Raw genomic sequence first — 26,600 nt, 5'->3', positions numbered from 1 at the left:
CAGCTGTAAGTATGCGTGCATTTCCCCAGGACGTAGCAGTGACAGCACAGTGCCGCTGTGGTGGCGGGGCCAAGTGAGATGCACGTCGGATCCCGCCCTACACTGATGCAGGATGTATACGTCTCCGCTGCGGTCCAGCCATGAGGACATATAGCTGGGCTATCTAAACAACATGAGCACGCATTCTACGTTCGAAATTAGGGCCGCGATGTCTTTGCCTACAGTAGTATTTAGCCCAGCGATCCGTCTCTATGAGATATCCAGCGTCGAGGGTACCAAGCGCGATACAGTTATTGTCGTAAATGCTTCCCACGATGCCCGAAAAAGTAGTTCTTGGCCCCAGTCGTAATGGTCTGGGTACATGAGGCCGGAAAGGATAGTATTTCTGTAATAGGGCCGCGATTGTACGACGCGATTTCAGCCGCGTCCGTTATAGTTACGGGTGGGCTGGTAGATACCGACGACATGTTAAAAATGGAGGTGGAAAGGCAGAAACGAGCGAGGCTGAGGAAGTGAGGATAGGGAAGAAATAAGCGAACGGATGGGCTGAACTTGTTGCAGCACTCGTATTATCTAACTTGCCTATGCCTGGGAACTGCGTCGGAATTCTGACGCGCTCCGTCCCGAGCTTCCGTGTATCCGCAAGGCTTGGACGCAAACGGATTGTCTATTGGATAGTAAATGGCCCCCTCCAAGACTTCAGGGTGACAAGACAGGGGCGGGGAGTATTTTCTTGGCTGCCGCTAATGCATGGTGTGTGGCTCGCAGCATATCGACTGTTTCGGAAACAGCCGCCTTTAGCAAGAACGCAGAAGGCTACAAATAGGAGTCTTTTCCATCATCTCCTCTCTTGAATATTATATCTCCATATCTACACAAAGATACATTGAGACAGGAGTACGCTAGTTTCCCGTGCACAGATGCTGCTTCAACAGCCTTCGCCAAATCCCGATCGACGCCTACACCCAATGCAGTAATTAGCCGACTTGAATAGAATCCGCCCTACTATTTGCTGCTTGGTATCCACATTCAAAAGCACGGTGGTAACACGTCTTCCAGTGCCAAAGCCACACGCGATACTCGGCCCCAACATTCGCGTCGTACAAAAGTTTTCCAGAACGCGTTCTCTTTACATGAGACCTCTAAACATAAAGCAATGTCTCAAAATGTGCAAGAGACCTCTACCTATTCCAACTTCTTAGATACTGTCACCCTCTCTTTCTCAATCGCTTTGTTGCCCGCATCTTCGCTTTTTCGGAATTGTTCCTACGTTGTACTTGTACCACTCAACCAAGTCACGCAATGCGCAAGGACTGTAGGCTGAAAGGATGTTGTCATAACCGGATCACATTACACCAGTCATGTGACGTAGAGATAATGGTAATATCTTTTTTTCTGTTTGAATATTTTGTTTGTCTTATTTTTGCACAAGGTCGTGGTATCTCAATAAGGACGAAACAACCCTTGAACATACAGATACCTCCGTGAAAGCTGCCAACACCTGTACCAAAAGAAGAACGAAGGAAAGAAATTGTAATCAATCTGAACAATACTCTAGCATTGCAAACATTCCATGAGACCTTAAGAGGTCTCACGATTGTGCATCATCAGCCCACCAACGAAAAAGAGCGGGTGTGGTGGCTTCGTTATCCACATAGCCCTGCTCGGCTTTTTGGACGGTGCCAGGCGTGGTGTTTGTGTTGTTTTGATCGCATGCATCGGGCGCAAAGGTCTGCTGTGCAGAGCGATACATCGCATCTGTCACCAGGGGTTCGTTCACAGACACCTCAGCGGGCAGACTGTCTCCGCACGCTTCAGCACTCAAGATCAGCAGCGGTATTCAATCTGAAAAGTGCTTTTTTCGAAAACATACCTGGATACTGAGAAGGCATGGTATTCGGAGTACCACGAGTAGCAGCAGCATTTTGAACATCTGCTTGGTTCTGCAAAATCGTGGGGCCAGCCGATTGGGTTGCTGGGGCATGGTTGGGGTTGTGTTTCGTCCAGTGGTCCAGCAACACGTCCAACTTTTCATGTATCAATTGCACAGAGGTGTCTTCTTCGACACACTTCTTCATAAAACCTGGACTGGCCATCAAAAATACTTTGTTAGCGTGGCTGCGTGCGGAATTCCCAAAGGGCCACTTACGTGAAACCAATTCCAGTCCCTTCTTCGATTTCTGCGATGATATGTTTCCAGCCACGGTTAGGTTTCAAAGCTCTCTCCTGTTTCACGTATGGAAACACCGCATGGTAGAAGGCTTTGTGAAGCATTTTCTTGAGACCTATCTCCATACTTTGCATTTTCAGATCATCCAACAAGAGATCGATGGCTGTGCTCGGACGTTTCTCTTGTACGCAACGATCTACGCAGCGTAGAAACGCGGGGTTGTTGGGCGCAAAGTCTTTGACTGTCTGGATGTTGGGAATGGGTTCAGCCATTATTGAAGAGGGGTTTCTGGATAGAACCGGCGCCGGAGGTTGGTAGTAGATAGGTACGATAGTTGAATGGTGTGCTTTCCATGTATGCCAAAAGTATCATGCCTTTTTACAGGAACGAAGGGCTCCTCTATATAACAGGATGCGCTGCCCATTGTGCGGTGGGACTGGATTACTTTGTTGGAGAAAGATAACTTCATTGAAGTTCACTGAGAGTTGTTCCCAAATTTGCCAAAACACGATGCGTTCTGTAGTTTTGTCGACAATATTTCTGTAAATTTCGTGAAAACCGGGGGAAGGTGTGAGAGAGGAATTCTGAAGAAATATTGTAGAAGTTTTGGATTCAATCAACATGGCTAACCCGAATTAGTGATGCAGACGCCAAATCTAAACGAAGTGTCATGTCATTACAACCTCTCCTTACCCAGAAAAGGTACCTGGGGAGATTCGCCAATTCTATCCCTTTCCAGTTAGCTCGTCTTCATTTCGCAGAAATACCGTCAAATGCTGAACAAAACCTGAACAATGTCATCGTGTAGTACGCTAAAGGAACAATAGAAAAGACTCTATCAGGAGCACATATAAGCGACTATGCGTTTGATGTGTCAACTTGTTAATATTGCAGCCTGACGCATGAGGGCGCAACGGACTCACGATGACAGCACTATCCACGGACAACATCCTTAGCGTTTTTCCCTTGACGATTGCGACACTGCAGCTATTTGCGCAAATCATCATCTCCACGCGGTTCTCCCAACGTGAAACTGGGAGTTCATGCATGTGTGGCGGTAAGCTTCTCCAGACGCTCTGGGTTTCCTGCACTGACGACAATCTACTTGGTGTCACCGCTGTGCTGTTGTTGTAAGACCTGTAATGGCATGGCCCGACCCACCCCGACATGACAGGAAAACCACGTGGTATGTACAGCCACAACAAAAGTCTTGAAAAGCGGGGGGTATGAAAGGCTGCATTGGCGATGTGTCGCGTAAGTGCGTGACCTCTCGGGACAGTGTTGTTGACCCCGCCGGAAGCATTGCACCTTTCGGAAGGCATGGGCGTTCTGGAGCCCGGGCCGGCTTTCAGACAACCCAGTAAGAATCCCAGGAAAGTTTGAGATCACCAGGGGTCCTCCAGAGTTTTCCAGGATTCTCCGGGATTTTCACGGAATTCTGGGGATTTTACGCGGTTAGATCTAAGCCTTGCAATAATGGTTGCCTGGCCATATGTGAGGAAAGATCATGAAAGTTCTCAAAACAGTATTTGGGAATATGCAGGCGTGGAATGTGAAGACCGTTCTTGTGAACCTGATGACCAGAGGTTGGTCTCTGTGCTACATGATGATTAAACTAGGAACGAGCTTTGCAGTAGTACCAAAACCTGGTTGCCAACGAAAACACACTTTGGCATCAAAATCACTAAGCCACTGTTCAAGCGGGCAGGAAACAGCTGTGGCCTTGTGGCTGGTCGCGTCAGACCCTGCGCCTTGGGGAGTGAAGACATGCTTTAGAAGGCAAGTACCATATCTACGGCACGGCCCATCAAACAGAAACCAGCGTGAACACGTGAGGATCGCAGACATGTATTTCTGAATAAAACTCCATGGAGATGTTAATGTGTAATGTAGTAACAAGTTTATGAAAGCTAGCGCAAGTCGATCCGAGCTGGCAATCCTCGATATCTCGATCTGCCTAACGACTCGACATGCGAGATTGTGTGCTACGCATAGAGGAATTACGACTTATTGAGGACCCACTGCCCGATCGACTCCGTTTGGACCCAGGCTTTTCAAACATGTGTATATCTGTCAATTGCGCTTCCAGATCATACTTCTCATCGGCCATCCACTCGTTATGCTCTTCTAGCTTCCTCGCCTTCTCCCGCTCAGCGTCCAGCTCTCGCCGCAATGAAGCGATCTCATGAAGCAATGCCTGAATCCTCGTCTTCGTCTTTTCCTTAAATGAGTTGAACTGACTGCGCACGGCTTTCATCCTCTCCTCTAGTTGTGATGTACCCTTGTAATTGTTTGACTCAGGCTGGGTTCGGAAATCAGGCGTATGGTAACTGCTGGATGGGGACGGGGCGTTGAAAGAGGTTCGTGGTGATTTGTCCATTGGTCTGTTGATCATCTGAGTCAACTTGTTATAGCTAGTAATGAATTAGACCACTGCCTGTCACTGAACTATGATCGGAACACTCACTTGAGTCTGACTTTATACGTCTCGTACACGCATTGCTGAATCTCCTTGACAGACTTCTCTTGCTTCATTTGGCGCATGAGTGGTATGAATAGTTCGTACGCATGTTTCCACATTCGATCCTTCGCCTTTGTAACTTGTGCTGTCTCATGGAATGCCGACATCTGCCGAAATTCTGCCCAGACCTCGTCGCGAGCTCCACCTGCCGCGTACGTGAATGCATACATATACTGGTCGAATACCTCCTTCGGCACACCAGTAGCATCAAAATCGTACGGAATGTCACCGGGGTAGTGTGGCCTCATTTCTTCGTTGGGTTGCGATGAACTGTATTGATCGGGTTCGGTGCTCGACAGACTGGAGGATGGAAGTTGTCGCTGCAAAGAAGTGTTGGCCATGGGATCAGGACCAGCGTAGTGTTGAAGTGGAAATGCGCTACCAATTGACTCACTGAGTCCATGATCTTTCCATGAGTGATAGCGTCTTGCAGGATCAGTCTCGTGCTGGGTAAAGGTGTTGTTGATGAGATCAGGCTGACTGGGAAACCTGGGTGCCATTTGATCTGTAGCACAATGGAGCCTGTCATCGAAAGATCTCCTTTCGGAATGTTGACCAACCGCGGAGTTGATGTTGGGGGTATAATGCTCAAGGGCATTGCTCGCGATACCGCGAGTGGCGACGGACTCTTGAGCTCTGCGTTCTGGTTGGAAAACGTTTTGCGCGGTAGATTGTTGTACCCGTTGGAAATTATTACGCCTGGTATCTTGAATAGCGTCGGTATCTGGTCGGTATACTGGTTGAAAGCCTTGCTCAGGGAAGTATCCAGTCATTGTTCTCCGTGATTCAGATGAGGCTGCACCGCTGACGCAAGCATCCGGCGAGTGGATGTCGCGAGGGCAGATACCGGTAGCACGCTCAGACGGAAAGTATCCAGGCATTGTCCTCTGAGAATCCGATGAGCAAACAGATAGCGAGTGTGTGTGTCGCGGTGAAGACAGATGCCGACTGTAACGCCCGCAATATGACAAAGCAGACCGCGGGTGTGACAGAAACGCTACAGATAAACCAGGCGGCAATGCACAAGGCACAAACATTAGCATGCACCCCGCCCCCTATTTCTGCACCCAGCTGCGTGTCTATGTGCGCCACTGGACGGATTCATCCACATGACGCAGGTGGAGGACCAACACTGAATCTTCACGACTTTCATCACATCAACTCTAACGACTACATGCACTCGAGTGTGCGTGTATCCATAGAATAAACAGATAGCAAGTATCTTGACATCTTAGTCAGTCTTGAGTGCTGAAATATCACGAGGAAAGTGGCTTCGGCTGAACGCCTCAGTCAGCCTCGACTGTTGAACCGTTATGGGAAGGTGACTTCCAGCTAGGACTCCTCACTGGCTAATGACACAAGGGCACCCTGGACCCATTGAATACGGGACCACGTTTGCATCACGTACGTTCTTGCGCCTCCTGCCCAGCGCAAGGTTCCTTTCGTACATGGAGCAGGTCGTTGCAAGGGTCGAAGTACTGGGAAACCAGGTAACACTCCAACCCGACGTGCGCTGAGCAAGCAAAGAACGGCGCAATTTTCTTTGTCTACTAGCGGAAACCGGGGCTTTTCTTTTCGGCTTATGTTTCCCTTACTTTTGGCTCACTGTCTAGCAAGTTTACATGCACTTACGCAAGCCATGTATCCCCTTTCTCTAAGCGCGCGATAAAGTCAATTTCAGACAGGCGATGTATGAAGGAAGGGTGCCCTGCAGCACAAGATCCTAGCATCTACCGCACCTCTTCACGAGCACCAACAAAGCCTTTCAAGGAAATCCATCAGCCAAGCAAGAAGCAACATACACATTCGAAGTCGCAGGAGCAGAACCAGACACTGGAACTTGCGACTCACGAAGGAGAAGTCACTGGCTGAGAAGACGACTATGTTTGATTCGCAATGTATACCGAGCGAAGGATACAAAGGAGTAGGTAAAGAAGGTCGACGATACTGCGTTTGAAATGGACATGTTACTAATGCAGGACCAAAGGCCTTGCAGATAGATTTCGGGCTAGTGCGTCGTAGTGTGCAACCTAGTGCAAACCACAACTATAGCAACAACTCTAAAAGTTGGAATTTACCAGGGCATAGTCGCACGACACATCGATTCATCTGGAAAGCCTTCTCTTTGATCCTTCTACGAGAATTAGGATTGGACTATTTAACCAGTCTATCCCCCTCGCCCTCATCCCCACTCTCGCTCTCAGTCTCATACTCGCTGCTCTCCTCCTCCTCCGTCTCCTCCTCTTCCTCACTCCCCGACTCTTCACTCGCACTCTCCTCCGCGAGCCAATCATCCAGCGTCTTTTCCTTGCCCTTACCCTCCCCACCACCAACACCATTCGCACTCCTCGGCGACAGAATACTATCCGGCGTTCTACTACTCATCGGCCCAGCAGCGGCATCAAGTCTATCAGCCGCTGTCATTGCCCGCGCAGATTCGTACGTCGAAGTAGTAGTGGATGGAACAACCTCGTCGCGCAGTGCGGGATCGGGTTCGTGCCCGTCTTTGACCCAGCGCGGGAGGTCGTCGTAGCCGCGTAGACCACCGACGCCTCCTTCGTCGCCGATGACGAGGCTGGCACTGCCGAGGACATAGCCTTTGCGGGTCTCGCTGGGGCTGGGGATGTGCGGGACGGGTTTGGGGGCGAGGAGGAGAAGGGATGCGAGCTGTGTGGAGGTGGGGGTTGCGAGGAGGGCTTTGTAGACGCGTGCGCGGTCACGGAGGTCGTAGGAGGTGTCATATCTGGTGAGCAGAAGTAGATGATCGTAAATGGCCTTGACGGGGTGAGGCTTTTCTTGCTCTTTAGGCTCGGGCGGTACTTCGAGATCAGTGTCCCGGAAACCACCTTCTTCTTCCTGGAAGTTGTCCATTAACGACGTATTATCCTTCTTCTCTTCAAGCTTCACTGGCTCCGGTGGTGGGTTCGCGGTGAGATGATGGATGTAGACTTTCGCAGCTAGCAACACGATTTGAAGCTTAGCCGGTTCCGCTTCATCTGCGAAGCCCTTCACCAAAATGCGCAAGACGTCTGCGGCAATGTTGTTCTCGGGGTCGAGACCCGCAAACTCGCCGACGAGCCATATGATGCTTGCTCTTGCTTGTGGGCTCGTTGCTGCGTCGAGATGTTTGGCAAGTCGTACGACAGTCATTCGATGAGCACTGGGGTCTCGTTGAATGAGGTGTCGAATGACTTCAAGTGACTCAGCGACTAGATGGCCGTCCGCAGATCCAATGTGTTTCAGCAACAGGCGCAGGCATCTGGCTGACGTCTGTGGGCTCGTCGCAGGACTCTGCGAACATCTTCCGATCGCACGCACAGATTCCTTGACCAGCGCCGCATCAAGACTTCCAGAATGCGAGAAGTGGCTGAGCTCAGCTAAAATCAGGCTTTGCAACCTTGGCTGCGCATATGGAAAGATCAACGTCAGGAGCTCTAGCTTGAGGCGCCAAATATGTGGGGCATCCGTTGAGCGAACAAGGAAGTGTGTGTAGTACTTGACGAATGGCTCCGGATGGCTCAAACAGACCTGGACAATGTTGTAGAGTGCAATGTGCTGGATGTCGCCTGCAGATCTCAGAAGCGATACCAGTGGTCCGACAGCCTGAACGAGGTATTCTGGTGTACCGAGGTATAGATATGCTCGTGCTACTGCTACCACCACAGCAGCATTGCGAGACTGCAGAAGTGGCTGGCAAGCTTTCAGAAGCAGTTCAAGATCGGGGTCCAGCACAGCAACCTCTTCCATGTTTGACTCATGCTCTTTCTCTTCCTCTTCTGAATCACTCTCCGTGTCGTAGAATCCCTTTGTGCTCTTGGTCGTCTTTGCGGCAGTGTTGTTGCTACTCGAGGCTTTGGGGACCTTCTTCGTCCGTCGTGGGAAGCATTTACGCGCATACACCATCATCAAGCGTAGAGTGGCCAACTGGCCCCATTCGTCCATGTCAACCAGTTTCCGGACCAGTGAGCGGTAATGCGGATGGAGCAGATCGAGGCGGTCGGGGCATAATTCGAGGAAGGCTGCGACTGCTGCGCCCGTGACAAAGTACTGCTTGTCACCCAGCAATTGCGACAGGTATTCGAGTAATTGCGGCTCCGTGTTTGGATCTAGTCGATAGCACTTCGGTATGGCCAGTGCAGCCGCTCTTCTTACAAGCGGCGACATGTCTCCTGCTCCTCTCTTGATGCCCAAGCTCACGATCTGGCTGATGACGGGCACTCGTATGCTCGACATGACGCGCAGTGCGAGCGCGCGAAGTTGGGGGTTCGTGTCGGTGAGCGACTTCTGTATCGTGTTGATGGAGAGCAGCGCGGTATCTGGCTCGTGTTCGGCATGCTGGAGGAGGTAGATGTAGACGAGCTTTTTGACGGGCAGCGAGGGCGACGCAACGTTCTTGATCACGTGGGAGAAGAATGGCAGTGTCTGTGAAGGAGGCTGCCGGTATGACATCTGCAATTCCCAGCGTCAGTACCAACCCGTTCAAGCTCATATCAGACGATTGTCCGTACTTCAAGTTGTGGCGGGGTATCCTACAGTAACGACTCGTCGCAAGCCCTCCAGCACTTCGCGCTCGGCCCTGCTGTCCAGGAGCTTCTTGAGCTGGCCCGAGGGCAGCTCCTTGGTGGGCGCTCGGCGGACGCTGCTGGCATTGTTGGCGGCTTCGAGGGTAAGATCGCGAGCTGTAGAGAGAGACCAGTGAGCAAAGTTGGACGGATGCATGACAGCCACCAATGCGCGCAGAAGACGCCCAAAGCTCTTCCCGAGGTACACCAGAGTTACATTGGGAGAGCAAAAAGGCGTAAAAGTGGGAAGCGGGTCCTACCTGTCTCCAGCAAGCTCGAGATGCGACTTATCGACTCCATGGCTGCCGTCTACGCGCAAACAGCGCTTCGGTCCGTAGCGCACTGCGGATTGCGCGTCCGCTGCTCCAGAGGTGGCGGCTATGCACAGATGGGCAAGGTCAGGTGTGTTAGGGGCGAGCGAGTCTTGCAGTGGGTGAAAGTGTGCCTGACGTGCATGGGGCTTCTTGCTTGACGTCCACGGGTCCATGGCGCGAGTGCCCCGCGGAGGAGGCGTCCGTGCCGATTCGCTGTCACCTCCACCCTCACCTCGACCCGCACATGGAACCCCCCATTTTTCGACACTGACCGCAGACCCCAGGCGCATATGCCAGCCGCAGTCTGGATGCAGATCGACCGATTCATGGCCATCTCGCCGACTGTCATCTACCCACTAACACTGGCGGGACTACTCCACTACATCTTGACAACCCAGGCGGGTACTGCTTCTACCCTTCTCATCATATGCTCGAGCCGTGACACCTTCTTGCGCCAGCTTGCACAGTCCCTGCAGAAGCACCAGGGTGGGGGAGAGGAGGATGACTACATGCGGGACGTAATCAGCCCTTCGCTACACAATCTCCTTACGGCCCGTCATATCAAGCTGGCTTTCTGTGCATCAGTGCAGGCATTGTTGGCCTATCTGACAATTCATGGCCAGACCGGATCTGCGCATGGTGGTCAGCATGGATCGCGACCGAGAATGGTCCTGGTCAACCCGCTTGCCCTACATGCGTCCACTCTATCATTTTCTGCCCAGGGACTTTCTAGATCATTTGCAGCAGCTACCGAAACTGCGCTCCAGCTGGGTGCCGTGCTTCAAGTCGTCGAGTGTCCCGGTGAAGGCACAACGGCTGAACCACCAGCAGACGGAGAGGACTTTGAAATGCAAATCGAAGACAGGGAATCTCACGACGACACAAACACAGAGCAAGACCCATGGGAGCAGGAAGTATCCATCCTCAACGTCTCCGCGCGGCGATTTGGCTCCAACAGTGGGGAGAGCGGATGGGCGGGTCGGACCGTCAAGGCGAAGAGGATCGCAGCCCGGTGGTTTCAATTTCAGAAGTTAGACAATGAGCAAATTTGCGAAGCTCCGGGATGACGAGACGGAAGTGCACGACGAATACAAGCCAGAACGAAAAGGTGCAGTCGCAAGATTGCTATAAAGATCTCGCAGATGTTGACCCAATCGACCTAGAGCTCATCTATATCATCAGCCGTCATTTCGTTATTTTGCGGGCACCAGTTTGCCCGGGATATCCAACGCAGCAATTCCTCCAAATCCCGTCCCTTTCCAACGCTTGCTCAGTCGACTTGAGCTTAGTTCCAGTCCTTCTTGATGTCGAAAGACCACTTGAACTGCAGGTGGGTGTGGTTGTCATCGTCGACGAACTTGGAGACGGCCTCATAGTGGCCACGGCCGAGCATGCCGGAGGGAGCAGTTTCGGGTTCGACTGGGAGGGGTGTTAGCATCGCGCGGTATCGGAGAGGGAGCTTCACTGCGTACACTTCTTCTCGTAGAATGGCTTCTCCTCGGTGCTAGGACCGTATGAACCCTGTTACTGCCGTTAGCGAATGGAATCCGCGAGGGAATCGCCCGGCTCACCATCATTTCCTGCATCTTGCTGCTGACTCCCATGCGTGACACCTTCTGGAGGTACTTCAATCCTGCCAAGATCTCGTGCTGCACCTTGAACTGGGCCTTCATGCGGAACGTGGCACCCTCCTTGATAGTGAAGGGCTTGCTCTGGAGCGCCTCGACGGCACCGGGCGATCGCAGGTCGATGATGATGTCCTCACGGCCCTCGACTTCGAGACCAAGCGAGAGGATGATGCATTTGCGGGGGTCGTTGGGGTCGGAGATGTCCTTGCCTTGACCAAGACCGAGAGAGGCTTTCCACTTCTGGAGGGACTCGTCGTTCTGGTCTGTAGTAGTGAGGTCAGCTACAAGATACCTCACTTGCACGACAAAACATACCCAGCTTCTGGTACTCGTCAATGGTCTTCTTCTCGCCCACCTTGAAGCCCTCGGTCTGCTCGGCGTGTAGGTCGTCGTGGTGGTCGGCCATGTTTGCGGTGTAGAGATAGTGGGGTAGACTGAGTGGTAGGTAGGACAAATGGTCTCGAGTGGCGTGTAGAGTTCAAGTTAAAGGGCAGTGTTGGGCTCTTGAAACTTGAGGGTGCGGAGGGGCAGCTCTCAGGGTTCATTCACCGCTCATTGGCTGGGTGCCTGGGGGGTGCTTCCGCGGCTGAGAGTGGAGCCCTCATGTCTAGGTTGTCTGAAAGCAGAGGATATGCATAAACTTGCTGTCGTCAGTCTCCTTCATCTGTCTGCCTGGGCAATTGAACCCGTTCAAGAGGCGAGCGTTGAAAGTTGGTAGTGATGTGATATTGAGCTTTGGTCAGACCCCGCGTATTTAGCAAGCATTCCTTACCAGGCACACCAACACTTGCAGCCTTAGCCGGTCATTGCAGTCGCTGAAGGTGTAGCGACTGCGCATGTATCGAATCTCACCTCCAGAAACGTTCCGACGGTGACTTGAAGCGCATGAAGGCATTTACGACGTAAGCGTCGGGACTTCTAACGCGTCTCAGGACGAGAGTGAGCAGGTCGAAGGGAACGAGGCACCTCTCATGAAGCGATCGCGTCGAGGCGTGACTTCCCGCGCTTTCCTCAAAAGATGCCGCCGTCGAAAAGGACACGCTTCACTCAACCTGTGTTGGAATATAGTCTCTATCCACCAATCGGCACGTCTGAAATGGTGGCATGTTGGCTTCGGGTCGTGTTCGCGAGGAAAAAAGGCGTGCAGGGATCATCTCATCTCTGCCAGTCTGGGGAACGGACGCCCAGCCTCTTGCATGGGCAGGGGCGACGAACTCAATCGCTTTCTCCTCGCACCCACGACCCTCACCTTCTGGTAGCTCGCTTCCACCGTCTCGCACGCCCTCAAACGCACGCGCGCAATTGCCGTAGGGGGATCAGAAGTCTTCAGGCACGTTTCTGTACATCGCTGAGTCGCGGCATCACCATCGCGCGCGAGAGGCCTTCGGCGCTACTAGTCGCGCGCAAACTACGTCGGCTTGACACCAAGCTTCCTCCCACCACCTTCGCGCAGCGCGCTTTACCACTTCACCCTATCTCATCCACATACAATCATACGTCGCGATCATGGTGTCAAAACGCGCTTTGCCCGAGCGGAAGAACCCGCTGCTCGAGCCCATCGAGTCTACGGCCAGTGAGTGCAGGCGCGCATCGCATTCATCACTTTACACGACTAACACACCGCGCAGAGGAGATTCTCATCGAGAGACGTCGCTTGGGCCAGACCAACCTCGCCGTGAAGCCTGGCGTTGCGGGCGTCGCGAGCGCGACCAAGAGCGACAACATGGGCACCTTTGACTACGCGCATTTACGCGTGCCGCTCCCCAAGGACCTCAGTGGATCAGGCATCTTCACTCTGACCAGGGCCTCGACCTTCCCCGAGTCATATTTCCTGATGGTACGCGATGGAAAATGCCCCTTGCGACAAGCGCTGCCGATGGACTAACGCGACCAACAGCGACGCAGCAGTGACGGATACATTAGCGCGACGGGCATGTTCAAGGCTGCTTTTCCCTGGGCATCGCTCGCAGAAGAGGAGGCCGAGCGCAGGTATCAGAAGTCGTTCCCCTCGGCTGGTGGAGACGAGGTTGCAGGCAGCGTGTGGATCGCGCCTGAAGAGGGTGAGTGAAGGCGACAAAACACCGAAATCCTACTTAAGCTGACGTGAATCGCGCCTTAGCCCTCTCACTATCCGAAGAATACGCCATGCGCCACTGGATCGAGGCCCTGCTAGACCCCGCGCCAATTGAGAAGGGCAGCAAGGATAAAGTCAACACGCACATCCAGCAACCACCAGTGTTCGACCTCGAGAACGCAACTCTTGCTGCGCTACCACTACACTCTGCACTTCGCACATCAACTCGCGCGCGATCGACACGATCTGCGTCACCCAGCAAGATGGCCACGCCCAGCCGCAAGATTGCGACACCAAGGAAGCCCAGGACAACAAGAGGCGGCCTCAAGTCTGAAGTCCAGAAGATCGACGAGACGATCGAATCGTCCGCCTCCAAGGCCGCCAGCGCGCTCCAGAACGTCATCGCAAACGGCGCCGACATTGACGACTCAGTCGCGTCGGACTCCGTAAGCGGCGAGGTCAAGGAGGTGGAGTCGAAGGAAGGTGGCGTCAAGGATGGTGTCGTCCATATCGAAGTGCAAGAGACGGTCGAGACGGAAGGCAATGTGGAGACCAAGTCCACCAACGTCAGCATCGACGTTCCTCACAGCCACGCCGAGCTCCCTGAGCCCGAGGACCCTGCCAAGATGATTGAGGAGGCGCGACGGATGGTGGAGGAGGCACAGAAGCTGGAGGCTGGCTCATCCTCGGATGTCATAAAGTCATCGAAGCGCAAGGTCGAAGAGATCGTTGAAGAGGGGGAACTCGAGCAGGACCGCCCATCAAAGTCCGCTAGAACCGTCTACACAACCGAGCAGAAGCTCGTCAAGGAGAAGGTCGCGAGAAGGGCCATGTTTGGTGTTTTTGCCATGGCAGCGATCGGGTACGTTCTGCATTCCCCAAGTCCACTCACTGCAGCACACTAACTCCTCCGCAGTACAGCATTCCAGTACCTCGCATAACTACAGCATTCTTTCTTCTCCAGGTGTTGCTGAATTTTGGGCCCCGAAGTCTTTTGATTTATGCACCTTCTTTTCCCCCCTTCGAATTTTGTCCCCAGATACCATGCCCCCCAATTTTCGATCCTTGATCTTATGTTCATGTTGGCGCAGGAAAGGGGGTTTTCTTGCTACTTGGCTGACACGGAATTACAAAAGAGGGGAGGAACTGGCTGGGCTGCGACACGCTTGGGTGGCGAGGTCATGAGTTAGAGCATTTTAATTTGATATCCCCCTTCTTTTTTGAACCCTTTACTTGATGGACACCCTTTTTGAATGGACACCCTTTTTGACAATGGCGCATGCAGTTAGGACATTAGAGCTGAACTAAAACGATGAACAAAATCTCAACCGACATATATACACATACAAACGCCCCTAGAACCCTCACCCTTCCTTCGCAGCAACCAATTCCCCCACCTTCTCCACCGCCTCCTCAAACCCATCAAACGCATGAATCGGCAACTTCGCCTCCTCCAACACTCTCCCCCCCTTCTCCTCATTCGTGCCCCTGAGCCTGACCACCACCGGCTTACGAACCCCGACCTCTTTAAACGCGAGTATAATCCCCTCGGCAATCATATCGCACAGCGTGAGTCCGCCAAAGATGTTGACAAACACGACTTTCACGCGCGGGTCGGACAGGATGAGTTTGAAACTAGTGGAAATGGTAGAAGACGTAGCTTTCCCGCCCGTGTCGAGAAAATTCGCAGACTGCGTGTGTGGCATGAGCCGGGAATTGAGCACGTCGTTGGTGTTCATCGCCAGGCCCGCGCCGTTGACCAGCGTGCCTACTAACCCCTTCTCCCCCTCGGGGCCCAGGGGGACGTACACGATGCCCGCGTTTTCCGCCTCGAGATCGATATCTGAGGGCTGGGTGCGCTTCGCGTGCAGGGCAGATTGTCGCTTGTTCGACTTGAACGCCGCGTCGTCGAAGAAGAAATACGGCTCGTAGACGGCGATTTCGTCGGCGGCGGAGGACACGGCGAGGCGGACGTGGAGGTCGATGGCTTCCGTGGCTGTATACATGCTCCACAGACTGTTTATCAGTTCGACGGTCTGGGTTTTGGCACGGGGCGGCGCGGCGTCGAGTTGCAGGTGGGCGATGGCGCGGCTGATGACTTCTGGGGTTGGCCCGGTGCGGTAGTCGAAAGGGATGCGTATGACGCGCTTGTGGAGTTGTGAGGGGTTTGCTGTGGGTGCGGCGATGATGGAGGGTGAGCGGGCGCTGCGGTCAGGGGAGATGCCTAGGTAGTGGCTTGATCTGGGGCTCTCGGGAGGAGGGGATATGCGGATGTTGGCGGTTGCGAGCTCTTCGCTGAGTTGGTCGGCTGAGAGGTGTAGGGAGCGCCTTTGGTTGAAAGGATTTGGAGAGATTGTAGCAAGTGTAGGTCTGGTTCGAATTTGCATCGTGTGGTATGAGCGGCGTTGTTGTGCACTCGCTGCTGATTTTTCCTGCTATCCTGTTAATTTTTGTGTCTCGGAAGTTCGTGGCAACACTTACAATGTTCTTCACGTTGCGCCCGGATTGGGCGAGAATCTCCTTCATGACACCGCCAAACTTCGCCGGGTGATCGACCATGGTAACCCCAACATTCTCAAGAGCCTTGTACTTGGACTCTGCCGTTCCTTCTCCCAGTCCAGTCCACGCACCAGCGTGTCCCATGACCTTGCCAGGACTTGCCTGGAAGCCACCAATGGCCGCAGCAATCGGCTTTGGGTTCTTGACGCGTTTTCGGTAGTCTTTTATCCAGGCGGCTGCCTCCTCCTCACTCGTTCCACCAAGTTCGCCCACAAGGATGATTGCTTCTGTGTCCTCGTCTTTCTCGAAGACTTTCAGAGCATCGACAAAGTTCGTCCCTGCGATGACGTCTCCGCCTACGGCTATACAGAGACTTTGGCCCAAGCCAGCTCGCGTCAGAGAGCCTACTGTCTCATAGGATAACGTCCCTGACTTCGCAACAATGCCAATGTGACCAGGACTGAATGTTGGTAATGGTTGAAAGCCAATTCTGCATCGTCCGATTGCCGAAATGATTCCCGGCGCGTTTGCACCTACGAGTCGTGACTTGGACTGACTTTGCAGCATGGAGTGTATCTATCATGGATCAGCACTTGCAGTCCAAGATTGTGCCTAGGTGTTCTGCTTACCCGCATGATATCGTGTAGTGGAATGTGCTCTGCGACCGCGACTATAAGAGGCACTTCGGCTTCAATAGCCTCCTCTATAGCTGCCGTAGCCTGATGTGCAGCAACATAGATTCCCGTAGCATCTGGCTTAAGCTGTTCCATAGCAGCTCGAACAGATGGCAGCACAGGCTTGCCCAGATGTTCACCCGAGCCTTTGGGTTTTACACCGCCGACCACGTTGGTGCCCCAATCCATAGACTCTTTTGCGTTTGCAGTCGCAAGCTTGCCCGTGAAGCCCTGGAAAATGACCCGGGTGTCTTTCCCAATTCTGAGGTTTTGTATCGTATCGTCGTAGCCATTGTGGCGCGAGGAGCTCGAAAAAGCTGCATTGGGTGTTTGGCGAGATATCAGACGCGACCTGAAGAAATTGCAGCGCGAAAGACGCGTATGTTGGAGTATCATGGTGAAAGAAAGTAGCTATGCGCTCTCAAAACAATACGTCATGGGCATATGAAAATGACAGACGGGAAGCGTCCGAGATGGTCTATCAGCCAATGAACTTCAACCGAGACAATCTATCTTCCAGGGCCCGAGGCACGCTTCTATTTTCTCAAGCTTCTATACGAGACGTTGTGGAAGACGAAATGTTGTTTTGTTGCAATCGAGGCAGGTGGGGAGAATAGGCTACTCAGACTTGGGCACATAGCCGAAGTGCCCCTCAGAGCTCCCGACGACCGGCGATTGACGTGTGGTGAGCACGTGAATATTGTCATGGTAGACTAAACATGATTTGGAAAGGACAAAGTGAAGTTGAGTCTCAGAGTAGGGAAAGTGCCGATGCGGAAGAAATGGATAGCACACGTTGCTGTACTGCCGGCTAAGGGTTGTACATCGTTTTGACATGCATTGATTGAACATACCGTGCGATTACCTACAGTGTCTTTTTCGATGTCGCTGCGTTTCCTCTTGGACCTGCAGGAGTACAGAGGTAGACGTCATATCTGTCATTTCAGAATGGAGGCTGTCACGTCAGTGATCTCAGAGACAATTATCACCCTGAGTCCACCGCAAGCAGCACTTCAGCATCATTTCGAGACAATGGGTTCAAGATGCACCCATGCATTACCCCTTCCTTCGCCGATGCAAACATCTATTGATCCCCGTGCACCTCCAACGCCTCACGAACGCGCAAGCCCTCACGTACAAAAATATCTCACCCGTTCCACAGACCACGGTCGCAGACTCGACCGCGACCACCGCGGCCCCGAAAATAGGAAATCTAGAAGCCCCGGAGAATATCGGATTGAGTGGGTCTCAAGCAAAGATGAGGCAATGATCTGATGCCTCCAGTGTCGCTGAATGGGCAGAGAGGGAATGACGCGCACCACGACCCTTTCCCCACAAAATGCAACATTGAATGGTCGCATCCTTGTCTGTTGTGCCCCTGCATTGGGAAGCCGAGTCCCAGCAGGGTTTCGAGCAGGATACTTATACATTGGGATCGGAAGGTTGTAGAATCAATAAACTTTTGGTTTTGAAGACAGGTTCAGAGTTGAGAATACCGCCGGCTTCCTCGGACTCTTGAATCCATCGCTAGGAGAGAGACCCTTACCCCGCAAAAGCCGGACCTTCCCTCTCAAGTCCTCACACGACATCCTACGCAGCGCAACAACTCTCCATTTCAGCCATGTCGTCAATTAAAAAAACACCTAGCGAAGATGGTAAGAGCTCTCTCCCAACAATACTTCCTCTTCCCATGCTAACACGCCCAGAAATCGCCTCAACACTCACTCACCTCAAACTCTCCACCACATCCCCCCAAAAGCCGCTGCACAAGCCCAAATCCAAGCCCGTTGCCGACAGCTGGGACGACGAAGACGCATCCTCGGGCTCCGACACAGAGACCGAATCCGCCGATACCAAGCCCACCCTCTCGCCCATAAGTACCGTCGCCAGCAATGAAATAAGCCCGCACCCACCACCGCCCACGCCAGCGTCGCCCACGCCGTTTGAATTGCCGTATGACAATGTGCCAGGTGCGAGGGGAAGCGCGAGGGCGGGAAGTATAGACAAACGGCCGGAGAAAACGACGGCGGTGGCGGGGCGGTTGATTGCGGGGGCGCTGGGGGTTAGGGCGCCGAAGAGGACGGAGGAGGAGAGGGAGTTTGACAAGGCGGTTAGGGAGAAGGAGAGGAGGAGGAGGGCGGAGGAGAAGGAGAGGGAGGCAAGGGAAAAGGAGGAGGTGGAGAGGAGGAAGAAGGCGGTTTGGGATGATTAGTTGTGAGATTAGGGATTGTTGTATATAAGTGTACGCTATTCTTTGTGGCATGTTCATTGCATAGCTGGAATTTGCGAGAGGTTGGTAGAGAAGCATGAGCAGTCTTCAAGGCGTGGAATCACTTGAGCTGCCACCCTCGCACTGCTTCTCCCATCGGCTTCCCAAATCATGTCAAGACACGAGGCACAAAGTCATTGAAGTGTTGAAGTCATACATTGGGTACTCTCCGCCCACGGCGTCCGTCAAAAGGTATACGAAAGCACAAAACGGCCTCGCTCGGGCCTCGCTCGGAAGTGAGCCTGATAAATCCACCAGTGACGCCAGTATCCCTGAAAAGTCCGTCTCAAAGCGTAAACCGTATCATCTCCGCTTTCGCCCGCGCCAAGCCCAATGTCGGCCCTCGTATGCGTGCAGGTCGTGAAGGAGATGGTAGAAAGTGTCGTGTGGCCAGCGTCGATGGTGTAGTGGCCGCGCAGCTCATAGATCAGGCCATTGCGACTAGCAACCGCCGCCGATCTGCTCCTGGTGGACTTCGAGGGTGTCGCCGTCTTGCATGTCGAGCTGGATGAGGTTAGCATTTATCCTTCACATTGCTTCACTCGCCAGTTCGAAGCGCAGCGAGTAATCTTTGGCGTACCGTGTCTGGGTTGTCTTGTGCTGTGACGCGCTGTCCGTCGAAGAGGAAGCGCACGCTTGAGATGTTCTTTCCCTGGCGATCGCAGAAGGCGTTCATGAGCTTGCCCAGAGCTGTCGTGCGCTTGATCTTAAAGAAGACCTCGTTGTTGTTATCCGTGACCTTGATGTTCAAGTGCTCACTCTGGCCTTCCTCGGGCTTCTGCTGAACGTTGGGAGATCCGTTGTCAGACATGATGACTGTGGTGTATTTGCTTTTCGGGGAGGTATAAGGTTCGGTTCTGCCTGTCGGGGATGAGTGAGAAGAGCGGTCGGTTATGGAAGTTGGGAGAAACGGACCAGTGGACGGGGAGGTAGCCTTTGTATGGGGCAGGCAGAGCTATGGCCGGGTAATCGCGTAGTGTGGGCGATATGCGTGCGTTTGCTGCAGTTGGGCGACGTCTTTGTTGTGTGTGGGGGCGAGGCGTTAATTGTGAAGGTGAACGAGGAAAGCAAGACAAGTGAGGTGGGAAGTGAGTGGGGCGACTTCCTCATTGAGCACTGACCATTTCTGCGAGCTTCCTTACCACCACTCACGCATGTACGCACGAGACAGTGTTTTACCTTTTGGATTCTTTTATTCGCCAAGTAGTAAATCAAGCTATCTGCACTCCACACTCCTACGCAACGCGAGAAGTTTGCTGGGAAGCATTACTTTGGCAATGGTACAAACATGATGTCACTGTCCGACAAGAAAATACATCACGAAACTGATAATTCCTAGGGCGACCTGGAGAAGGACGTCAAGACAGATCCGCCATGCCATCCACGGGCATGTGCGATACAAAGTAATGTCACTGTACCAAGTCATGGCCCCCGCTAATCATCGTGTTGAGACTGCATTCAAAAGAACGGGTTCGATGAAAGAAAGTGTCAGAAAGAGGTACGTGTTTTTGACGCCTTACACTCACTATCTCGCTTTGAACGACTTCATGCACAATCGTGATGGCGCTGGTGGTCTCACCTGAAGAATAATTCGCAGCACAATGCTGACTTCAAAAGGTCGACGCCTTGTACGAGTGTTGCAACGCCTTCTATAAGAAGAACGGAGACGATGCAAGCACAGTGAGCTGCCCAAAAGCAAATCTACTGAGGTATGTCTCTATTGACTGTAAGCACGTAAGCACAATATACTGACTGAGCTTTGTAGACTGAAGATGAAGCAACGCGCGCAAGGTGTGTAGATCGACTGGATCTCGACGTTGCTCGGAACATAAAAGGACAGCATGAGTTACTAGGAAGATGTATCATCACACATTTTCTACAGGGAATGTCGAATTCACAAAAAGTGTTAAAAGGCTTGAGAAGATGACGGAGCGGTGATGTTCGCACGATTCGACCTTTTGATTACCGCCGAATGCACGGACGGCCAATGCGCGTCATTGCATCTCGTAATACCGACCACCACCGCTCGCGACTTCCTTCTTGCTTACTACGTCCAACTGCACAAGTTCCAAAGAGTTACCAGTCTCAGCATGCCTCAGATGTAGCACGTTTGCCTGTCACTTCTCATGCATGAGAGTGGAACAGCCAATCCGCGATGCCTTCCCGTCGTAAACCCCGCGATTCGGCTTCTCTGAGTACAGACGAGAGCTCCCCTAAGCTTACGCCCTCGCCGAGCTCTTCGCGTTCGTCCGACGGCCTTCCTGTAATCCATGAGCCAAACTCTTTCGAGCTTCGAACAATTGCTCCAGGAGGCGAGCCGGCGGCGAAAGCTGAAGATGTGGAAGACGATGGATTACTACCCAGCGCACGCCGCGCTTCGATAGAGTCGGCACAAAGCTTTGAGCTTTATACTCCAGATGAAGACCAGGCGGTGCTGAGAAAGCTTGACAGGAAGCTGGTTGCGTTCATGGCATTGCTCTATTGCTTGAGCTTTCTTGATCGGTCGAGTGAGTGATCTCGGTGTTCAACGACCATGAAGGAAGATTTCTGGGGATCAAGATGTTAAGGTATTGCTGGAAGCACATGAGAGCTAATAAGACATGGTAGACATTGGCAATGCCCGTATCGCGGGATTGGAGGTCGATTTGGACCTCTCATCGACACAATACGAGTGGTTGCTATGGGCTTTTTATATTACATACATCACCTTTGCGTGGATGACCTTGATGTCAGTATGATCCGTCCGTTTTGAGACACGTCTTCTGATCAAGTGAAGGTACCGTATCATCCCGGCACACATCTACATATCGGTGTGTATCCTGTCCTGGGGTATTATCGCGTCCTTGCAAGCAATCGTAACCTCGTTCGGCGCCCTCGTTGTCCTTCGAGCCCTGCTAGGCGTAGGAGAGGCAGCCTTTGGTCCTGGTGTCCCGTTCTTCCTTTCGTTCTTCTACCGGCGAAACGAGCTGGCATTCCGGACTGGTCTGCAAGTCAGCGCCAGCCCACTTTCAAGCTCCTTTGCTGGAGCACTGGCATACTTCATCACTAAAGCGGCCAAGAATGGTCCGTTTTCGCCTTGGAGACTATTGTTCCTGCTTGAAGGTTTCCCCAGCTTGCTAATCGCTATATGGGCATTTGACTTTGTGCCAGATGGTCCAGGTGTCGCAAAGTGGCTAAGCCCTCGCCAGCGAGAGGTTGCCATGCTAAGGTTGAGGTCAGAGACGGAAAGTCAAGATGACGAATTCCACGACGAGAAACATGACGGCGGACGGAGAACGGGAGGACTCGACTTTCGCGAAGTGCTTCAAACCCTCAAAGACCCCAAGTGCTACCTCACTGCTGGTATGTTCTTCAGCTGCAACGTGGCTTTCAGCTCTATGCCAGTCTTCATGCCCACGATTATACGTGACATGGGATACGAAAGCATCGCCGCACAAGGCTTGTCCGCCCCGCCGTATCTGTTCGCATTTCTCGTGGTTGTGACGACGGCGTATTACTCTGATCGAACGCAAACACGCTCGACCTTCATCATCCTACATTCCTTCCTCGCAACACTTGGCTACGGAACCATCGCAGTCTCCGGCTACATGGAATCCACCAACACGATGATTCGTTACATGGCACTCTACCCAGCCGTGGCCGGGTTCTTCTCCGCTATCACGATCATCATCACATGGACGCTCAACAACCAGCAGACGGACAGTAAGAAAGGCACTGGCATGGCTATCTTGAATGTGATTGGGCAGATGGGACCCCTGCTTGGGACCAGCATCTTCCCCGACAGAGATGGTCCATACTATGTTAAGGGAATGTCGGTTTGTGCAGCCTTCATGTTGCTGGTTGGCGTCCTGGCAGCTGTGTTGAGATGGGTGCTAATCAGGGAGAACAAGAAAGCAGGCCAGGCGCAAGGCGGCGAATATGCTGGTGTACCGCTAGAGGAGGGTGAAACAGTACATACACGGAGGAAGAAGTTTGAGTTCATGCTATAGCTGCAAAAAATTTAATGCTACTTTGGTTCGTCAATTCATTCTCAAATGCGGCACCTGCCTTGCGCACGTGGCGCATGTACCTTGACGTAGCGCCAAGACCGTGCACCGAACGCAAACACCTCCACACCGCTGACCTCCGCAATCCCGACCAGCACAACGAGGTGATTTCGTTTAGTACAGGTAACACGCGATCCTGCAATTACTGTAGTCCTGAGCTACGCCAGTGGCTCGTTCCGCGATTTCGGTGACCGCTTCTCACTGCGCCACGGCTGCCCGCTTGACCTAAGCCACCATGACTTCATAACACGCAATCTCAAGGGAAGTTTGATTTTCAGATTTCCACGCCAATCTCAAATTTATGGATATCTCTAAGTCCAGACCCGAGCCGCGAGAGCGGGCTAACTCGGTTGCTTCCCGAGCGACTACTTCACTTGAAAGCAATGCGGACCGTCAAGAAGAGTTCGACAAAGCGTCAACCGTTGTCGGAAGCCCTCAAAACTCTCCACAGAATGACGGCCCGATCAACAACTTCAAACCCGAAGCTGATCTCGAGAAGAAGCCTGGAATGCCACAAGAAGATGCCGCCTCAACCAAATTTGGTGGCGAAGAAGAGGACCCGGCTGTGGGCGTGCCTATCCACAGGGCGTCTACTCCTTCAACCGTACACAAAGCCAAGGGTGTGACCTACGAGAAGGTTGGTGAAAACGGTATCAACCGAATGCACAAATTCTCTCTCTATGAGACCAGCGCACGGTTTTACCTGGTCGGAGCGGACATCATGGAGAAGCAGTATCGCGTTCTCAAGGTCGACCGCACGGCGCCGCCAGGGCATTTGAACATATTCGAGGATGACATATTGTACAGCCGGCGAGAAATGCATCAGCTTTTGAATACCATTGACGAAGGTAACAAGGGCACCGGCGGAATGAAGCTCAAGTGCAGCACCTGGGGCTTGCTCGGCTTCATCAGGTTCACGGAAGCTTACTACATGCTGCTGATCACAAAACGAGCGCAAGTGGCCGTGCTCGGTGGGCATTACATCTATCAGGTTGACGGTACAGAGATGATCCCGTTGACGACTGGATCTACCTCAAGATTCCAGAAAGACCGAAACCCAGAAGAAGCCAGGTATCTTGCCATGCTCAACACATTGGATCTTACGCGAGGATTCTACTTCAGCTACTCGTACAATGTAACCAGAAGCCTCCAGCAGAACATCATCCGCGAACGAACAAGTGTCAATGAAGGCAGTGACAGTCCCCAACGCGACTTTCAGGACATGTTTGTTTGGAACCACTATTTATTACACCCCGCTCGCGACAGCATGAAGAACATGTATGACTGGTGTCATCCAGTCATACACGGGTACATTGACCAGGGTTCTATCGATGTCTTTGGCCGTCGTATATACATGACCATCATCGCTCGTCGATCACGGCACTTTGCGGGTGCTCGATTTCTGAAGCGTGGAACGAACGACATGGGCTACGTTGCGAACGATGTCGAGACTGAGCAAATTGTATCCGATGCACTTACGACCTCATTCCATGCCCCGGGTCCACGCTTATACGCAAGCCCAACATACACATCTTATATCCAACATCGTGGGAGTATTCCTCTGTACTGGACCCAAGACAACACTGGTGTAACCCCGAAACCAGACATTGACCTAAGTTTGATGGACCCCTTCTACAGTGCAGCCGCATTCCACTTCGACCACTTGTTCGAACGATACGGTGCTCCGCTATATGTACTCAACCTCATCAAAGCCAGAGAGCGGACACCTCGTGAATCGAAGTTGCTTTACGAATACAAACATTGCATCGACTACCTGAATCAATTTCTACCAAAAGAAAACAAGATCATATACGAGGCATTTGATATGTCACGAGCGGCAAAGACCCGAGGCCAGGATGTCATTGGTACGCTGGAGAACCTCGCAGAGAAAGTCCTTTGCACGACCGGTTTCTTCCACAACGGCGAGTATGATGTCGACGCACCACAAGTCCAAAATGGCGTTGCTCGGACTAACTGTATCGACTGTTTGGATCGTACGAACGCAGCACAATTTGTGATTGGCAAACGAGCCCTGGGTCGCCAACTGCATGCGCTTGGAGTCATCGCTGGTAACACCGTCGAGTACGACTCAGATTGCGTCGAGATGTTTACACATATGTTTCATGGCCACGGAGACGCTATTGCTATTCAGTATGGTGGCTCTCATCTTGTCAACACCATGGCAACATACAGGAAGATCAACCAATGGCAAAGCAGTTCGCGTGACATGGTCGAGAGTTTCAAGCGCTACTATCACAATTCATTCCTGGACTCGCAACGCCAAGAAGCATATAATCTCTTCTTGGGCAACTACGTCTATAAACACGGACAGCCGATGTTATGGGACTTGTCGACGGACTACTACCTTCATCACGAGGATCCACGTTCATGGCTCGAAAAGCCACGTCCTAATTATATCACTTGGTATACACCCAGCTTTCTACAGCCTCGCTCACTCCCACAATCGATCACTCCAAGACTAGCGCAGGCTGTCATAAGTGCGCGCGACGATTACTGGCTTGAATATTATCGACCACTGGCTATTTCATCATTCCTCAAGATCTTTGCTTTCCGAATAGCTTCACCACGTCCTGGTCGGGATGCCAGAGATGGGACCCATCCAGCAAGGAAGGACAACTTGTCGCCGTTCATTCCTCGCAAAAAGCAACATGATGAACCGCAAGTCAAGGATGGAAAGAAAGCTTTGCGCAAGGGAGTCACGATCATCGATCCGTCTAGCGAGACCGAGTCACGCCATGGGAGCATTATAGGTCGCAGGAGACGAGAGGGCAACCTGAGTCTGCATACCGAGTCCGCAATGACGCATTCAATCTTACGAGACCCTCATTTCGAGACAGAACTGCCGTATTCCGCACCAGCAACCACAGGGACATTTCCATCATTGTCCAACTCCGGTACAACTTCCACAGGCCTATCATCCACCCTCAAACCCGGCTTCAAGCCTGCCGACAAAGCCCTCATAAACCAATGGACCCTAACACAATTCTACGAAAATAGCATGAACCCCTCAGTCTCCACCACCGAAGAAGACGAATACTCTCGCTACGTCGAACACCCGCTCAACCTCCCCCTCGTAGTCAGCAACGAAGGACCAAGCATCAACGACCCCAGCGCGCTCGAATACCACGACTACCTCTGTATGACTGAAGGCGAGCCCCACGCCGTCAGAGACGCCGATGAAGCTAGTTTCCGCCTCGCCATGACCTCAACCCCGCGCTTCGACACTGACGCCGCCTCTCTCCGCTCCTTCGCCTCTCAACGCCCCATGACCTCACAGTCCATTAATACACCCTTTTCCCACGCTCCATCATACTCCTACCCACCCCTGCACAACCTACACCCGCACCTTCAGCAATTCCACCCAGAGGAGCCGCAGCCGCAAATGTATGCCACGCCCGGAAAATTCGTGACGCCCGAGCAGGACGTGGAGGAGTTTGAGGAGTTTCTAAAGGTCCGCGAGAATCCGCTGGATGTGGAGGATGAGGATGGTGCGAAGAAGAGGTATAAGGCGTATCGGCAGTGGTTGCGCGGGAAGAGCTTTTTTAAACAGAGTAAGGTTGATCCGGAGTGGCAGAATCAGCTGCCTGTTAGGTAGATTAGGTAGAGGTGGGGTTGGGGAGGGAGACATGTTGCGATTCTGTGTCGGCATATTTGAGGGACTTGATAGGCGTCAGGAGCGCGTTGTTAGCGTTGTGGTGCGCTTACATTAATTGTATTGATCCTGTACATTCTTCACTCATGTCTCTGATGGTGGTGAAGCTTGGACCATTGCCCGGTTCTGAGCCATATTTCCACGCCCGTCGTTTTCGCTACTCGGCTGGC

At 52.6% G+C, this 26,600-nt stretch overlaps 11 protein-coding genes across 11 annotated transcripts; 5 read left to right on the top strand and 6 right to left on the bottom strand.

Annotated features, from left to right (window-relative positions):
• Positions 1 to 1,591: 1,591 nt before the first annotated feature.
• On the bottom strand, positions 1,592 to 2,442 carry SNOG_08500 (hypothetical protein; the record flags this gene model as incomplete). The annotated part of the gene is made up of 3 exons (XM_001798758.1): positions 1,592 to 1,812; positions 1,874 to 2,088; positions 2,150 to 2,442. 3 exons carry the CDS (start codon positions 2,440 to 2,442, stop codon positions 1,592 to 1,594), a joined length of 729 nt encoding a protein of 242 aa, XP_001798810.1.
• A 1,685-nt stretch (positions 2,443 to 4,127) lies between these two features.
• On the bottom strand, positions 4,128 to 5,191 carry SNOG_08499 (hypothetical protein; the record flags this gene model as incomplete). Its single annotated transcript, XM_001798757.1, has 2 exons — positions 4,128 to 4,500; positions 4,665 to 5,191. The coding sequence occupies 2 exons, from the start codon at positions 5,189 to 5,191 to the stop codon at positions 4,128 to 4,130; spliced, it is 900 nt and encodes a 299-aa protein (XP_001798809.1).
• A 1,654-nt stretch (positions 5,192 to 6,845) lies between these two features.
• On the bottom strand, positions 6,846 to 9,740 carry SNOG_08498 (hypothetical protein; the record flags this gene model as incomplete). Its single annotated transcript, XM_001798756.1, has 3 exons — positions 6,846 to 9,113; positions 9,225 to 9,444; positions 9,514 to 9,740. 3 exons carry the CDS (start codon positions 9,738 to 9,740, stop codon positions 6,846 to 6,848), a joined length of 2,715 nt encoding a protein of 904 aa, XP_001798808.1.
• SNOG_08497 (hypothetical protein) lies at positions 9,552 to 10,634 on the top strand (the record flags this gene model as incomplete). The annotated part of the gene is made up of 2 exons (XM_001798755.1): positions 9,552 to 9,655; positions 9,845 to 10,634. 2 exons carry the CDS (start codon positions 9,552 to 9,554, stop codon positions 10,632 to 10,634), a joined length of 894 nt encoding a protein of 297 aa, XP_001798807.1.
• Positions 10,635 to 10,679: 45 nt separating this feature from the next.
• On the bottom strand, positions 10,680 to 11,607 carry SNOG_08496 (hypothetical protein). The gene is made up of 4 exons (XM_001798754.1): positions 11,511 to 11,607; positions 11,139 to 11,458; positions 11,040 to 11,088; positions 10,680 to 10,986 (listed from the first exon to the last, which is right to left on the bottom strand). Exons 1-4 carry the CDS (start codon positions 11,599 to 11,601, stop codon positions 10,853 to 10,855), a joined length of 594 nt encoding a protein of 197 aa, XP_001798806.1. The 5' UTR covers positions 11,602 to 11,607; the 3' UTR covers positions 10,680 to 10,852.
• A 1,094-nt stretch (positions 11,608 to 12,701) lies between these two features.
• On the top strand, positions 12,702 to 14,494 carry SNOG_08495 (hypothetical protein; the record flags this gene model as incomplete). The annotated part of the gene is made up of 5 exons (XM_001798753.1): positions 12,702 to 12,768; positions 12,824 to 13,016; positions 13,104 to 13,255; positions 13,333 to 14,131; positions 14,186 to 14,494. 5 exons carry the CDS (start codon positions 12,702 to 12,704, stop codon positions 14,208 to 14,210), a joined length of 1,236 nt encoding a protein of 411 aa, XP_001798805.1. The 3' UTR covers positions 14,211 to 14,494.
• Positions 14,495 to 14,633: 139 nt separating this feature from the next.
• On the bottom strand, positions 14,634 to 16,838 carry SNOG_08494 (hypothetical protein; the record flags this gene model as incomplete). Its single annotated transcript, XM_001798752.1, has 3 exons — positions 14,634 to 15,584; positions 15,751 to 16,344; positions 16,398 to 16,838. 3 exons carry the CDS (start codon positions 16,836 to 16,838, stop codon positions 14,634 to 14,636), a joined length of 1,986 nt encoding a protein of 661 aa, XP_001798804.1.
• A 1,225-nt stretch (positions 16,839 to 18,063) lies between these two features.
• On the top strand, positions 18,064 to 18,654 carry SNOG_08493 (hypothetical protein; the record flags this gene model as incomplete). Its single annotated transcript, XM_001798751.1, has 2 exons — positions 18,064 to 18,097; positions 18,149 to 18,654. The coding sequence occupies 2 exons, from the start codon at positions 18,064 to 18,066 to the stop codon at positions 18,652 to 18,654; spliced, it is 540 nt and encodes a 179-aa protein (XP_001798803.1).
• A 194-nt stretch (positions 18,655 to 18,848) lies between these two features.
• SNOG_08492 (hypothetical protein) lies at positions 18,849 to 19,728 on the bottom strand. Its single transcript, XM_001798750.1, has 3 exons — positions 19,627 to 19,728; positions 19,292 to 19,572; positions 18,849 to 19,215 (listed from the first exon to the last, which is right to left on the bottom strand). Exons 2-3 carry the CDS (start codon positions 19,520 to 19,522, stop codon positions 19,153 to 19,155), a joined length of 294 nt encoding a protein of 97 aa, XP_001798802.1. The 5' UTR covers positions 19,523 to 19,572; positions 19,627 to 19,728; the 3' UTR covers positions 18,849 to 19,152.
• Positions 19,729 to 19,969: 241 nt separating this feature from the next.
• SNOG_08491 (hypothetical protein) lies at positions 19,970 to 20,776 on the top strand. Its single transcript, XM_001798749.1, has 5 exons — positions 19,970 to 19,991; positions 20,051 to 20,114; positions 20,163 to 20,209; positions 20,329 to 20,420; positions 20,477 to 20,776. The coding sequence occupies exons 1-5, from the start codon at positions 19,989 to 19,991 to the stop codon at positions 20,508 to 20,510; spliced, it is 240 nt and encodes a 79-aa protein (XP_001798801.1). The 5' UTR covers positions 19,970 to 19,988; the 3' UTR covers positions 20,511 to 20,776.
• Positions 20,777 to 21,311: 535 nt separating this feature from the next.
• On the top strand, positions 21,312 to 26,373 carry SNOG_08490 (hypothetical protein; the record flags this gene model as incomplete). Its single annotated transcript, XM_001798748.1, has 3 exons — positions 21,312 to 21,439; positions 21,488 to 22,653; positions 23,036 to 26,373. The coding sequence occupies 3 exons, from the start codon at positions 21,312 to 21,314 to the stop codon at positions 26,371 to 26,373; spliced, it is 4,632 nt and encodes a 1,543-aa protein (XP_001798800.1).
• Between the last annotated feature and the right edge of the window lie 227 nt (positions 26,374 to 26,600).

This window comes from Parastagonospora nodorum (genome assembly GCF_000146915.1).
Source record: "Parastagonospora nodorum SN15 chromosome Unknown scaffold_13, whole genome shotgun sequence".
In the NCBI taxonomy this organism is placed as follows: Eukaryota; Fungi; Ascomycota; class Dothideomycetes; order Pleosporales; family Phaeosphaeriaceae; genus Parastagonospora; species Parastagonospora nodorum.
The sequence above is the reverse complement of the archived record's forward strand: the minus strand, read 5'-3'. Positions and strand labels throughout refer to the sequence as shown.